This window comes from Fusarium odoratissimum, assembly GCF_000260195.1.
Source record: "Fusarium odoratissimum NRRL 54006 unplaced genomic scaffold supercont1.53, whole genome shotgun sequence".
In the NCBI taxonomy this organism is placed as follows: Eukaryota; Fungi; Ascomycota; class Sordariomycetes; order Hypocreales; family Nectriaceae; genus Fusarium; species Fusarium odoratissimum.
Window position 1 is genome coordinate 113,804 of NW_022158733.1, and position 13,051 is coordinate 126,854.

At 48.0% G+C, this 13,051-nt stretch overlaps 7 protein-coding genes across 7 annotated transcripts; 3 read left to right on the forward strand and 4 right to left on the reverse strand.

The window, feature by feature from the left end:
- Positions 1–403: 403 nt before the first annotated feature.
- On the reverse strand, positions 404–1,685 carry FOIG_15499 (uncharacterized protein). Its single transcript, XM_031216863.1, has one exon. It carries the CDS (start codon positions 1,499–1,501, stop codon positions 605–607), a length of 897 nt encoding a protein of 298 aa, XP_031053437.1. The 5' UTR covers positions 1,502–1,685; the 3' UTR covers positions 404–604.
- Positions 1,686–2,354: 669 nt separating this feature from the next.
- Positions 2,355–3,948, reverse strand: FOIG_15500 (uncharacterized protein). The gene is made up of 2 exons (XM_031216864.1): positions 2,956–3,948; positions 2,355–2,903 (listed from the first exon to the last, which is right to left on the reverse strand). The coding sequence occupies exons 1-2, from the start codon at positions 3,936–3,938 to the stop codon at positions 2,558–2,560; spliced, it is 1,329 nt and encodes a 442-aa protein (XP_031053438.1). The 5' UTR covers positions 3,939–3,948; the 3' UTR covers positions 2,355–2,557.
- Positions 3,949–4,263: 315 nt separating this feature from the next.
- Positions 4,264–6,309, forward strand: FOIG_15501 (uncharacterized protein). Its single transcript, XM_031216865.1, has one exon. The coding sequence runs from the start codon at positions 4,398–4,400 to the stop codon at positions 6,159–6,161; it is 1,764 nt and encodes a 587-aa protein (XP_031053439.1). The 5' UTR covers positions 4,264–4,397; the 3' UTR covers positions 6,162–6,309.
- A 264-nt stretch (positions 6,310–6,573) lies between these two features.
- Positions 6,574–8,715, forward strand: FOIG_15502 (uncharacterized protein). Its single transcript, XM_031216866.1, has 6 exons — positions 6,574–6,964; positions 7,023–7,244; positions 7,301–7,556; positions 7,606–7,869; positions 7,920–8,252; positions 8,308–8,715. Exons 1-6 carry the CDS (start codon positions 6,810–6,812, stop codon positions 8,569–8,571), a joined length of 1,494 nt encoding a protein of 497 aa, XP_031053440.1. The 5' UTR covers positions 6,574–6,809; the 3' UTR covers positions 8,572–8,715.
- FOIG_15503 (uncharacterized protein) lies at positions 8,603–9,333 on the reverse strand. Its single transcript, XM_031216867.1, has one exon. It carries the CDS (start codon positions 9,260–9,262, stop codon positions 8,786–8,788), a length of 477 nt encoding a protein of 158 aa, XP_031053441.1. The 5' UTR covers positions 9,263–9,333; the 3' UTR covers positions 8,603–8,785.
- A 583-nt stretch (positions 9,334–9,916) lies between these two features.
- FOIG_15504 (uncharacterized protein) lies at positions 9,917–11,964 on the forward strand. Its single transcript, XM_031216868.1, has 2 exons — positions 9,917–10,359; positions 10,407–11,964. Exon 2 carries the CDS (start codon positions 10,750–10,752, stop codon positions 11,902–11,904), a length of 1,155 nt encoding a protein of 384 aa, XP_031053442.1. The 5' UTR covers positions 9,917–10,359; positions 10,407–10,749; the 3' UTR covers positions 11,905–11,964.
- A 299-nt stretch (positions 11,965–12,263) lies between these two features.
- On the reverse strand, positions 12,264–12,719 carry FOIG_15505 (uncharacterized protein; the record flags this gene model as incomplete). Its single annotated transcript, XM_031216869.1, has 1 exon — positions 12,264–12,719. One exon carries the CDS (start codon positions 12,717–12,719, stop codon positions 12,264–12,266), a length of 456 nt encoding a protein of 151 aa, XP_031053443.1.
- Positions 12,720–13,051: the final 332 nt, after the last annotated feature.

A 13,051-nucleotide genomic window follows, 5' to 3' on the forward strand; every position in this document is an offset into this window, starting at 1 on the left:
GATGACTTTGAACGACATGTCAATCAAAGACGTTTATCAGACAACATTATGCCTTGCATGATGCAACCTAGTCAGTCAGATAACCTTTTCCTCGTTCGTTATTGCCGTTCTGGGATCTTTCGCATATGGAAGCCTACAACAGCCCAGCTCCGAAGGTCCAATAATCGCAAACTGTCGACTTTGGAATATAAGTAGGCTATCATGAAGAGATAGCAACAGCTGTAGTTAGAATATTCCTTGTCAACCAATTCAGATACTCTTGGTCTTTTGCTAGTTATCCATGACGTTCACCCTGTCATCCGGGGTATAACAATAGGCCGTGATCGCCTCGACATTGTCGCTCAGTGCCATTTACTTGAGTTTCAGATATATAAAGCTCGGATTGTGTTAAAGGACTAATAAAGTAAGAAAATAAAAAATTGAATTAGATTTATAATTTGTCTAAGCTAATATTAAAGACCTTCGTCCAATCTTGAGCCAGGTGGTATCTCATCGGCATGGCTGTACACAGCTACTCCAGCTTGGCCATGGGTTGGATAAGATAGGCTCCAATTGTGACATGGTCATGGACAGTACGAATAAGTTCAAGGAAAGCAACAAGAACTTAGAGAAGAGCAACAGCAGCGGCGCCAATGGCGCCAGCTAAGCCAGCGACCTTGCCCGACAGGCTTCCAGCTCCGTTGACAACAACAGCAGGCTCAGACTTGGCAGGCTTGGAAGCTTCAGTGCTAGCAGGCTTGGAGGTCTCCATGCCAGTATGTTTGCCAGTAGCAGAAGCCATAGTGGTAGCGGCAGCGCAAGCCGTGGGCTCAACAAGAGAGCCACCGGGGCCATCGTAAGGGTTGTAGCCAAGGCACTCAGCCCACTTGGCGGCGCAGGTAGCGTGGTTGGCATCAGGTGCTACATTGCATGCATCGTGAGCCTTGTTGCACTTCTCGAGGCAATCATCAGCATGTGCAGATGCAGTGGCGGTGGCACTATGGGTGCCGGTAGGCTTGGCGGAGTGGGAGCAGGCTGTAGGGGCAACAAGAGATCCGCTATCGTAAGGGTTGTACCCAAGACACTCGGCATACTGAGCAGCGCAGGTTGCATGGTTGGCATCGGGTGCCGTGTTGCATGCATCGTGAGCCTTGTCGCACTTCTCGACACACTCATCAGCCTTAGCTGTCTCTGTGGCAGTAGGCTTGGAAGAGTGGGAGCAAGCAGCAGGAGGGACATATGTTCCCTTCTTGTCATATGGGTAGTAGCCGACGCACTCGGCGTAGTTGGCAGCGCAAGTTGCGTGGTTTGCGTCAGGTGCAGTGTTGCACTTATCGCGAGCGTCGTTACATTTCGCAAGACATTCGTCGGTAGAGGAGGGAAGAGGAGGAATGGAGTCAGTGGCTGTTGGATAGATAGGAGATGAGAAAGCAGTGTCAGAGGCAGCAGCTGGTGAAGCGCTTGAGAGCTGCGCGGCACTGAGCAACAGGCCAAAAATGACGGAACGAGTGTTGGAAACCATTTTGATGGAGGAACGATTGTCTTTACGTGCTTGAAAGTGATGGTGGTGAGAGTAGAGGAAGGAAATACTTGGCAAGGCTATACAGTCATTGGTATTTATAAAAGAACGCGCTGTGTCTCATTGTTAGTGGCTCTCGTGTTGGCAATTTAAAATAACATCTGTGTCATCACAATTCCTCCCCCGCATTCTACTCAGTCACGAAGGTCCTTTTGTCGTATAGACTTTGCTCGTATTTATACGAAGTCGCTAGGCAAGACGCATTCCTCTAGTTAAGGGAGATGAGACACCTGGCCAATCACGCCGCAGGAATCGCAAAGGGAGGGCTGTAGGCTTTGTGGCGTTAGCCACTAATATGTATTGTCTCAGGAACACCCAGCGAAGTGCCGTGATCTCGCTGGAGCAGGAGAGACAGTTACGTCAAAAAAACAAACAGTGAGAATGGAGTGATGTCTTATCTTTCACATCCCAGCTGCAGTCAAGGTTGCAAGCCGGAAAATTACACATTATATCTATGGCTTCGAGAAAGATTAGCAGTTAATAAACAGTTAAACTACAAAGAAAGACTTTTGACACAGTTATGAGCTTAATTCTCAACCAAGTCATCGCTTGGGCAACCGTAACTTTCATTCCATTTATAGACCGTCCAACGAGTCACGTTGATCGTCAAGCGCATGCCAGTCGATGATAGGGTGAATAAGTGTCAGTCTGGAACATAGGGCTAGTTTAGACATGCCGACATCCGAACCGAGGCAACTGAAGCAGAAATGCCCAAGCGCAATACGAACTGCTGGAGATCAACGCTGTCTAGTGAAACAACCCTGTAGCTATGCCCATCATATATCACAAGTTATATCCATTTGACTTTATTCTTATTCAGAAGTGTAATAACAAGGCAAACTCCTAATAGTAAGTAAAGCTGATGAAGGAGGTCTTATTATTCGACTTGAACAGTTTCATATCGGAAGATATTTAATATGATAGCCCACTTGGATGTAACTTTTGTTTTTGAGTAATGCCATATTAGATATATCTAAAGAGCTTAAATACAATGATCCTCTAGGAAGCCCTTTCAAAGTCATTTCTGACGCGTTGTGACAACCCCTCATCTGCCAGCACTCGAATTGCTGTCATTGCAAGCCCCCTGGCGCAACTCATAGCTGCTTTGTGAGCACCCTCCTTTCCAGCACACGTAGTAAAGTCTGGATGGTGTATAGATACATCAGGGGTAGTAGGGATAGCGAATCCACCATGGAAGCCCGGAACGTGGTACGAAACGTTACCCATGTCCGTTGAAGCAGGGATGTTCTCTTCTGGCTTTATCTTCAGTCCCAGCTTGGCCATTTCCTCGACGTAAGTCTTTGAAAGGGTGTTGTTGACTCGCAGGTCACTGTATAATGGAGCTCTAGAGTCTTGTTGTCAGTACGGTAATGGCGGATAAAAGCAGTGAAACTCACGTCTCATACTCGACTTTGCAATTCGCTGCAGCAGCTCCAGCCTCGAAGCAAGCATGCACTCTCTTGACGAGGTTTTGGCACCCAACCAGCGTAGGACTGCGAATGCACCAGTTCATTCGAGTATACTGGGGGATAATGTTGGGGACTGTGCCACCATCTTCGAATACACCGTGCACTCTCTCGTCGGGTCTAATTTGTTGTCGTAACATGGACACATTGACATATGCAGCAACAGCAGCGTCTAACGCGTTGATTCCATTCCATGGTTCCGCGCCCGCATGTGATGCTCGGCCCTTGAAGATGACCTTGGTTTTGTATGCCGCAATGCTTCTCGTTCCAGCTATTCCATCGTACACCAGACCATCAGAGCTTGTTCCGGAGATTGTTGGATGCGACATCAAAGCTGCCGCGATATCCTGGCGAGGATCTAAGGCCCCAGCCTCGAGGAGCTTGATTTTACCACCTCCACCTTCTTCAGCAGGCGTTCCAATGATACGCAAGCGCCCAGGAAGCTTGGTTATCTGCAGAGCACGGGCAGCGCTGACAAAGGCCGCAAGAGAAGATGTAGCGATGAGATTATGGCCGCAACCATGGCCAATGCCCGGAAGTGCATCGTATTCAGCGCAGAAGACAACTTGACGACCTCCAGAGCCGAATGTTGCTTCAAAGGCTGTATCAAGTCCCCATGCGTGACGTTTGACTTGGAAACCATGATGTTCAAGGAAGTCGGTCAATTTGCCATGTGCAAAGACTTCTTGGTATGCGAGTTCGGGATGGGAGTGAATGCTGAGGTTGACTTCTTGAAAGGCGGAATTGAGAGCATCCAGCGTTGAAGCGATGATTGAGCTGGACTGGTCAATGATACCTACCTTCTCGAGAGGCACTGCATCGTAATATGTTGGCGCAAACCGGCCAGTTGAGGAAGTTGAATCAATCACCATCGTTTTGTCTGAGGGGATGCAAGTATGTTCCAAGCGACACATCGCAGTTGGGTGCTTCTCACATGACATGCATTGTTATATACTACTTTGAACTCGCAGACCAATGTGGGCATGCTCCGAGGAGCCTTGAATACCTCTACGCGGCCCGGGTAGACCCAGGGAGCTACCAATCCGCCGCTACATCTCAGCAACTAACGACGCAAGTGATGCCAAGCCACTGAACCCAATCCCAAGCTGTTTCAAGTTGGCGAAGAGGATCTCCAGACTTGGGGTAACGCGCCAAACCCTTTCTGGACGTGTAGCCGACGAAAGATAGCAATCTCCACTAAATTTGCCGATGAGTCTCATAAGTACAGAGTAAGGGCCTCCTCACGTTCCAACTTCAATCAGACATCTACTTCCCCGTTGGTACATCTTACGATTCCTCATATCTCGTTTAATATTGCTTATTTGGTCTCTCAGCATCGGCTGTCGGCTATTGCGCCAATAGCGGAAATAATCATGTCGCTATCACCCCGCGAAGCAACATCACCAACGCCACTAGGTCGATCAGCTCCGAGATCCCGGAGCGGTTGTTGGACATGCCGAAGCAAAAAGGTCAAATGCGATGAAATACGGCCTGTTTGCCGACGATGCATACGCCTCAAGCTCAGCTGCGATTATGCACCCCGGCTCCGCACCTTTCCTAAAGGGTCCCCAGCTGGAACGTTTGTCCACTCAAGCCTCGACTTCTCTCGCGTTGAGCCGAAACCTCGTGGAGATGTACCAGACAAGTCTTCTTGTGGCAATCCTCGGCCTGAAAGTGAGGGGACGTCCTCCTCAATATCCCCCTCGTTGAGCATGCCTTTCCAATGGGGCACTTACGGGATGGAACTCGGCAGTGAAGAGATTGAAGCGATACAGTACTTCCGAGAGTCATTTTCGCCGCTATACATCATGAAGAAGCCACAATACTCTGCATTTGCGATCATGTTACGCCTTGCTACACATGACCCTCTTGTATTACACATGATCCTTGCGATTGGAGGCTGCGGTATTGATTACAGGCACCAGTGGCGTGATAGACGGTATCGTGTATCAACAGGACGTTCAGAAGATGGCCCCTCAAAATACCGAACACTTGGACTCAAGCACTATTCCGAGGCATTGCGAGAACTACATACCATCTTGGGCGACAAGGAAACAGCCGAGTCAGCCAATCTTGATTCACTGACGAGTGGGTTGGTCCTCATGATTATGTATGAACAACTCCATGGCGACAATAGATGCAAGGGATTAGCAAGCCATCTGAATGGGGCAGCACTTATCTTCAAGCATCACTACGCCGATATCTTGCAGCGGGTCAGGGATACAAGCCAGTCAGTGCCATTGATGAAGACAGCTCGGTCAGGAAGTCCTCGACACCTATCCCAATTTTGCGCTCGGTTGATAACAAGAATCTGCGGGATGGACGCCACCGCAGCGTCTTTTGGCCTTGGCGGGCAAGTCACCAAAGTGCTTTGCAGAAGCTTACCGGAAAGTGATGACAAGAACAGTTTGCCGACTGGTCCAATCAAGAGACTGTCCAGTCTCCACGCGTACTCTGGGCCGCTCTACCGTTTGGTTTGGGGTGATGACTACCCCGCAGTAGAGCTAGTGGATGATCTAGAGAACCAGCAAGTATTTGAACTGCTGGGGGCTAGTGTTCAGCTGCGGTATCTCATATCAGAGATGACGAGTCTTCAAGCCGTTGGCGGTTCAGCTCTAGTTAAAGCAGCCGAGAAAGTTGAGATTGCCATCCACAACACGAGTGAGACGCACCAGAACATCCTTGACTTCGCGTCACGGCTGACTTCAGCCACTGATAACTCTCACTCCATGGTAGCGACTATACGTTGGATAGTGCCTATATACTACACCGAGGTGCTCGACTTTCTTCGCATTGCCCGGAACATACACCCTCCGCTCGAGTTAGAACTTAACAACAGCAAAACAATCCGTAATATCATGAATCTAGCTTTCCAAGCTTACCAACACGGAGGAGACGTGGCCATGGTTCGGATTGCCCGTCCACTATTCATGGTGGCATTAGAGACTGATGAGGAGCTCCATGTTTCATGGATTCTTGAGAGATTCAAAGGTTTAGCCCAGTTTGGAGAGCATTTTGCGCGCGCAGGTGACTTCCTGGAGAGGGTTTCAAAAATGAAGCCAGAGTCCAGAACAAGCATCGATTTACGGACAGCGTTCTCGAATCAGGCCACTTCAATATGCTTGTGCCTAATGTAAGGGTTATTAAGGAGTAAATCTAAGCTTCGATATTCTCAATTACAGAGACGCTTGCGAGATTCGATCTCCTTCACCATGCGTCTGTATACATTGTTCCCGAGGTAAATCGCTCTTATCGCTCAATCGGGAATTGGCCTATCTGTGAAAGCAGGATGAAAGCTCGCTATTGTGTACCTGATCGATCCCATGCTACCCACGTACCCTCCCCCGCCTTATCTCCCGTTGATAGTATCCCCTCCCCTGTCTACAGGGAAGGTGGCCGCCATCGGAACCCCTCGGCCTCGTTCCGCGGATCCTCCACCATTTCCCATCTGAAGTCTAGTGATAAAACTCTATCAATAAGGTATGATGCCCCAGATCTCTCATCGGCTACCCCGCACTTTCTCGTCGGCTATCAGAACCAATGTGGCTAGTTTATCTCAGCTTCCCAAGCCATGGTGATAGCTCATGTGGTATTCGGTTGTTTCTGTTGCAAATGGCTTCTCCCTGCTTCGTCAACGTCAGCTCAACCTGTGATAAGTTCGATATGGAGCACTTAAGAAGACTCTTCCCCCCCCTTTCCGTTCTACATCATCCAATAAGTTATCGACATCAAACCACCTGCCAAGACTAAGTCTGGCTTCAACGTTGGGCAATCAATCTGCAACAATGGCCATCAAAGACGCATCAGAGACCATTGACATCAAGCTTGAAGACAAGGAGCTCGACAAAACAGACCTTGCCTCAGTTGCCAATGGAGCCATCCTGAGTCGTGATCTAACACCAGAGGAGGATCGAAGAATCTTGCGGAAAGCAGATCTTCAGTATGCACCCATAACCGATAAAAGCAATTATCAAGACGAGAATTAATGAATGAAACAGTCTGCTTCCTATCATGGCATTTGCCTACCTCTTCCAGTTCCTAGACAAGACTGCACTTAGCTACACAGCAATTCTCGGACTTCGCGAAGATCTCAACCTCAAAGGAGAAGAATATGGCTGGGCATCTGCGATCTATTACTTTGGGTTCCTCGTCGCAACATATCCCATTGCTGGTGTATTGCTTGTTCGATTGCCCATCGCAAAGGTCATCGCTGTTACCGTGTGAGTATCTCTGTTCGGTCTACCCAAAGGCAGCATTCTCTGACCGCCACTCCTAGGTTTATCTGGGGAGCCATCTTGATGTTCACGGCTCTTTGTCGCAACGCCAAAGATCTACTTGCAATTCGTTTCTTTCTCGGTGTGGCTGAGACTGCGATTGCTCCCGGTCTTTCTATGATTGTGGCGATGTGGTACAAAAGATCAGAGCAGCCATTACGCCAAGGTGCTTGGTTCCTCGGAAACACGTCTGCAGGTATCCTTGGTGGCCTTATCAGTTATGGCTTTGGTGAAATCAACACCTTTTCTCCTTGGAAGGTAAGGGAACAAGATCATGGGGCTAATTTCTTATGCTAACTTCTTTGAGGCCATCTTCATCTGCTTTGGAGCATTGACAATAGCTGTTTCCATCATGGTTTTACTTTTTCTCCCCGACACGCCCGCAAATGCTCATTTCCTGACCAAATACGAGAGAGCTCAAGCCGTCGCTCGTGTTGAGACAAACATGACTGGCATCAAGAATGACAAGTGGAAGAGGGAGCAGGTTATGGAGGCACTTTGCGATCCAAACGCCTGGCTCCTCGTGGTCAGTTATCTCGCTTCAGTCATCCCCAACAATGGACTTCTAACGGTAAGTCATACTCTTGCGCCTTGAGTGTCCAGCGACTCACAGCTATACAGTTCAATACTATTGTTATCCAGGGCTTTGGCTTTTCTGTGCTGAAGACGCTCCTTCTCAATATCCTGCCATCTGTCTTTCAGCTGGTCTTTGTTCTCATCTCTGTAACTGGAAGTACTTATCTTCCAAACACTCGGCTACTGTTCATGACTTTCAATGTCATTGTCAGCATCGTTGGGGCTGTGATGGTGCGTGAGGTTGATTCAGCCCATAAGTGGACTCGCGTTATGGGTTGTGCTCTCGGTGTTGCCTTTACAGCCAATTTCCCCATGACAATGGCTATGGTATCAAGCAATTTCGCGGGCTTTACTAAGAAGACTACAGTTAGTGCTATGGTAAGTTAATCCCGGATCATCAGTACCTACCTGCAGTACGCTGACTAAAATCCAGGTCTTCATCGCATATTGTGCTGGAAATATTGTTGGTCCTCATCTGTTCTTCCCTTCCGAGGCCCCTGGATACAAGTCTGGATTCCTGGCTGTCATGATTTGCTTGGCAGTTTCTGCGGTTCTCTGCATTATCCTGCGATTCTATCTCATCTGGGAGAACAAGAAGCGGGACAATGCTGGAGATGCCATTGAGGGACCATTGGAAGGAATCAATCTTAGCGACAAGACAGATCAAGAGATCCCCCAGTTCCGTTACGTATATTAGTTGGGCTGCTGACTCCAGAGGGTATTACACACGCATGTGCTTGTGTCATATTAGGCTAAAGTGGCGCATGGCAAGAAAAGACCTTTATCCTAGATAACCAAGCTTCAGATCAGCTTTCGATACATTTGCTTTTACAAACCCTAATCGTTGAGTATGTATACCAGCTATCATTGCCCTGAAATTGTACCGTAGTACATACACTCTAGCTACTGGGCTATTTACTGTCTTCCTTGTCACTGTACACCTTGGCAAACATCCTTCTTAGCCCATCCATATCACAAAACTCGATGACCATTGTGACCTTAGACCCATCCTCGTTGAAGTCCAAGATCCACGAATGTTCTATGACGTCCTCTTCGCCATTCTTGTATTTCATGCCCGTAACAGTCGTTGCGGCTGATTTGCGTGACTCGGTGTCGATAGTCAAGTCAGAGATGTCGCTGTAGGTGACTACGTATTTCTTGAGATCGAGCGCCATCGCGGCTTCGTAGTCGGCGTTATTCAAGCCATCTTCAGGAGGCGATCCGAATAACTGAAGAACACCGGCTGGTTTGAAGTACCTTTTGCAAGAGTCGGTGACATCACGGTTGATGATTGCTGGGTTGTTTTGTTCGCCAGCGTCTTTGTAGGCACCCAAGAACTGTCTCGTTGTGTTTTCAATAGCCTCTCTGAGTTCTTGTTGTGATGTCATGCTTGCGGTGATAAATATTGATGTCTCACTCAGGTTTTCGATTGCTGTGAGAAGGTTTGATTACAAGTACTTGGGCCCTAGTTTGTGTATTTATACGGATTACTTGCTTACAATCAGCCAAGCCGTAAGCCGTCAGCTGACGCAATGCTTAGGCTATGGGAATCGAGTAAGTATGTTTATGACCAGTGTAAGCTTGGTACTCTCTTGTGTCATCACGAGTATGGGATTGCTTGAGAACTGCATTGGTTCGAGCTGCCTTCCACATCGCTTGATATTAGTTCACTAATGTCAAGGCAAAGGATTCTCCCAACCGTGCACGCAGAACTTTTGTCGCATTAGTTGCTGCTCTTCGTTTGAAAATAGTTATAATACTAGATAGAAAGGTCTTATCTATTGAAATTGCTACAACTTAAGACTTTTATAGAGTTTAAGTATATATTTAAAGGAAAAAGACAATAACTTGGCCCGAAATTGGACATGCCGAGGTTTTTATAGGGTATATCTATTTATAGAAACTCATTTAAGATGGTTTACGAGTGTGACATGAAAGCGGCTGAAAGATACTCCGAGTCACAGTGAGCAATTTCCAATGTCGGAAGCGGCCGCTCGGTTGCAACAACCTTGGTTTTTAAGGCAGGCAAAAGGATAAAATAACCTCTGAGAGCCCCATCTAAGCCTTACAAACTCGTCACCAAGGTGAACGGATTTAGCAGGTGGTTGCTGTGAAATTGGGTCGCTTCGGGCAGTGTTTACCCAAGATCAGGGCGGGCTGTGCGGGCAAAGTTCATGACCCCACCTGGAAGGGGCAGCCTCTTTACCTTTTCCGTCGTAGATCGCTTCAATCAAGGAGCCCCTTCCAAAGAAATTGTCACTTCTCCCTGCTCAACGTCCCTCATGACTCACGCCATGTGACGGAGACGTCCCTGGAATGAAGGGCCTGTGCTTGTATTATCATATACTAGGCCTTGCACGCCCGCCTATCACCACGTGGGGATCGTCCTTGGTAGCTGATCTCACGCCAGAATGTCAGACTTTGGTGCAAAGGTGAAATGGAAGAGGGCGAGAGCGCCGAAAGTGAGGTCTGGCTGTAGGACATGGTAAGTCAAACACCCAGACACGTAAAATTCGGTGCTAATCAAAGTAGCAAGTTCGTAGCATATTACTACATTTGACCGAAACTTGGCTAATCGTAGTCCAGAATCCGCCACCTCAAATGCGATGAACGAAAACCCACGTGTTTCAGATGTGAAAAGGACAAACGGACGTGCGACGGCTACCTTGCTCCCTCAGAGAGCAAACCAAAGACAAAATCTCTCGCCCTCCACAGAAAGCAGTATGACCTCATATCTCGCCGACTCGCGACAGCCTCAAAGCTTCTTGTCCCAGCAGCTTTATCACCAGAGACGTTCGGTTCGACGATAGAGTTGGACCTTTGCCACCACTTCCGAACATATACGGTATCAGAACTTGCGAGCTCTCTCAACGCAATGAGCTTCTGGCACGCGTATGCATTACCACTCAGCCAGACTTCAAAACCCGTCAAGGCTGCCATTGGAGCGTTGGGAGGGGCGCACAAGGCCTTCAAGCTTCAGACCCAGACTGACTCATTAACGCAATCCCTCGCCCAATCTTACGAGATCGCGTCCATCCAGCAATACAACAATGCAATTCGGGTAATGCAAGAGTACATGAACTCACCCGATAAAGACTTTCAGGTTATTCTAACCTGTTGTTTAATATTTATCTGCACAGAGAATCTTTATGGGCGCTACACGAACGTATCGCGGCATTTGGAAGCTGCATTTTCTCTGTTGAACGCCTGTGATCGATGGGACTTGGCGAAATTTATGGAAAATATTGGCCCTTCATTATGCGGCCTGGCTTCTGACCTATTCTTCTACGTGGGAGACAACCATTCCTCGAAGCTTGTCTCGGAGATTACAGCATGGGCCGATAAGCAAGACCCGATTGACCTGGAAGAACCCGGTGAGCCCTTTACTTCTGCACAAGCTGCAGCTGCAGCATTGACACGAGTCGAGACGCTTTGTGACGTGGAGCTCTACGCCGATTGCCCAGACTGTTCAAATGATGGGGTTCAGTGCGGCGATGGTGGGGTTGTATGCAAGCAACGAGATAAAGGTTTGGTGTCAGAAGCCTTTTACCATCATTGGAGCGCACGATATCATGCTTTCAAGAAGACATTTGATCCATCGAAGGCCTCAGAGTCAGAGCTATTTCGGTTCAAAGTTCTTGAACTGGAAGAGACTACATGGCAGGCCACTTTCAAGCTCAACCACATCGACGAGGACTTGGAAACGGCCGATTGCATCGAGATATTGAAGAAGGCAGAAGAGATCATCAAGATGACCCAAAGCGATAAGGGCCAGATCTTCACATTCCAGGCCAATCTCGTCCCTCCAATATCCTACGTTATAATATCATGCCAGGACACAAGCGTGCAATGGGAGGCGGTGAGGCTTCTGCGGTGTCTCGGGAGACGGGAAGGCCTTTGGGATAGCAGGAAAATGGCGGATATTTACACGAATATGATCAACGCAAAGACAAACAAGCTACTAACGTGGGAGGATATTCCGGCTGACGTGCCGCAGCTGACTGAACTTCTTGGTTCGCTGAATCTGTGAGGACGCCATTACAGATAATAATAGAAACAGACACAACTACAATAAACTTGATCACCGGATGCCTTGAGGATCTTGCCTGAGTTATATCGTTTTTTCAATCTACAAACAAGTATGTGACAGTCTTCGTAAGGTAGCGGAAGAGATCCCTGTTTGCTCATCTTATTGAGGGAAAAGGAGTGCAGAGATAAGGGTGACCATGGAATATTCAGCTTCTATCATCCTCGTAGCCCAGGCCCGGCTTGAGGTTTATTACTAGATTACCCAGATAATTAAATATTAATGCGAATAAGTATATCCCACTTTAACGGTCATTCCTATGAGAGCAACCACAGCCTAGCTAACTGAGGTGCATGCCATTCTCAGGTTTCTAACTTCTTCGCAATAGCCTCCATGGCAGTCTTGTACATGTCCTCGATAAACACCTTCAGGTTGTCCCGTTCGGCTCCGTCAGGGAAATCCGTCTCGCCAGACCATACTATCTCCGCCGTGTTTGCGTCAATGGAGCGAACCTTGAGGTCGGAAAAGGATTCAAAGTTGCTGATGTTCTCGTTGAAGATTTGCCAACGGAGTGAGTGAGTGGCCGGGTCAGCGCTTATGAGCTTTTCGCGTACGGGGCTCTCATCCCAGTTATCTTTCCCTGTTGGACCATTGCCAAACCAGAGGGAGCGAACAGAGCCAACGCCGAATCCTTCGAGCGACGACTTGGTTACGTTTGGAAACCAAAGGCTCTCCCCACCAAAGGAGGCGACGATACCCCAGACCTGTCCGATAGGCGCATGGATGATGCGAGTGGCGTGAGAAAGTGCGGCAGGCATTGTAGGTGGTAGTATGCAGTGAGGAGCGTGCCGTGACTGGTGGTGTATGAATAAAACTGGGTGGTGACTTTAATCACAAGAAAGAATTTATTAGAGTGGTTGGATAGAGGCTATAGCTGCGGGATAGCATCTCTATTAAAAGGCATATGGAGCCGTTAACATTCAAGGGTTAAGTTTATTAATCGGCTTATATTGAAACACTAGATGGGATACCGATGGGATACCGGATGGGATACCGGATATCATAAATCAGAATGCCTGCATATCTACACCTATAAAATTATAGATTTCATGTACACGAACAAAACCCAACACACTGAGATATTTTCAAT

Coding starts and splice junctions, on each gene's coding strand:
- FOIG_15499 (XM_031216863.1), bottom strand. CDS start 1,501: ATGGTTTCCAACACTCGTTCCGTCATTTTTGGCCTGTTGCTCAGTGCC.
- FOIG_15500 (XM_031216864.1), bottom strand. CDS start 3,938: ATGTGTCGCTTGGAACATACTTGCATCCCCTCAGACAAAACGATGGTG. Junction 2,904..2,955: donor TGCAAAGTCGAGTATGAGAC/GTGAGTTTCACT, acceptor ACAAGACTCTAG/AGCTCCATTATACAGTGACC.
- FOIG_15501 (XM_031216865.1), top strand. CDS start 4,398: ATGTCGCTATCACCCCGCGAAGCAACATCACCAACGCCACTAGGTCGA.
- FOIG_15502 (XM_031216866.1), top strand. CDS start 6,810: ATGGCCATCAAAGACGCATCAGAGACCATTGACATCAAGCTTGAAGAC. Junction 6,965..7,022: donor TTGCGGAAAGCAGATCTTCA/GTATGCACCCAT, acceptor TGAATGAAACAG/TCTGCTTCCTATCATGGCAT. Junction 7,245..7,300: donor AAGGTCATCGCTGTTACCGT/GTGAGTATCTCT, acceptor CGCCACTCCTAG/GTTTATCTGGGGAGCCATCT.
- FOIG_15503 (XM_031216867.1), bottom strand. CDS start 9,262: ATGACATCACAACAAGAACTCAGAGAGGCTATTGAAAACACAACGAGA.
- FOIG_15504 (XM_031216868.1), top strand. CDS start 10,750: ATGAGCTTCTGGCACGCGTATGCATTACCACTCAGCCAGACTTCAAAA.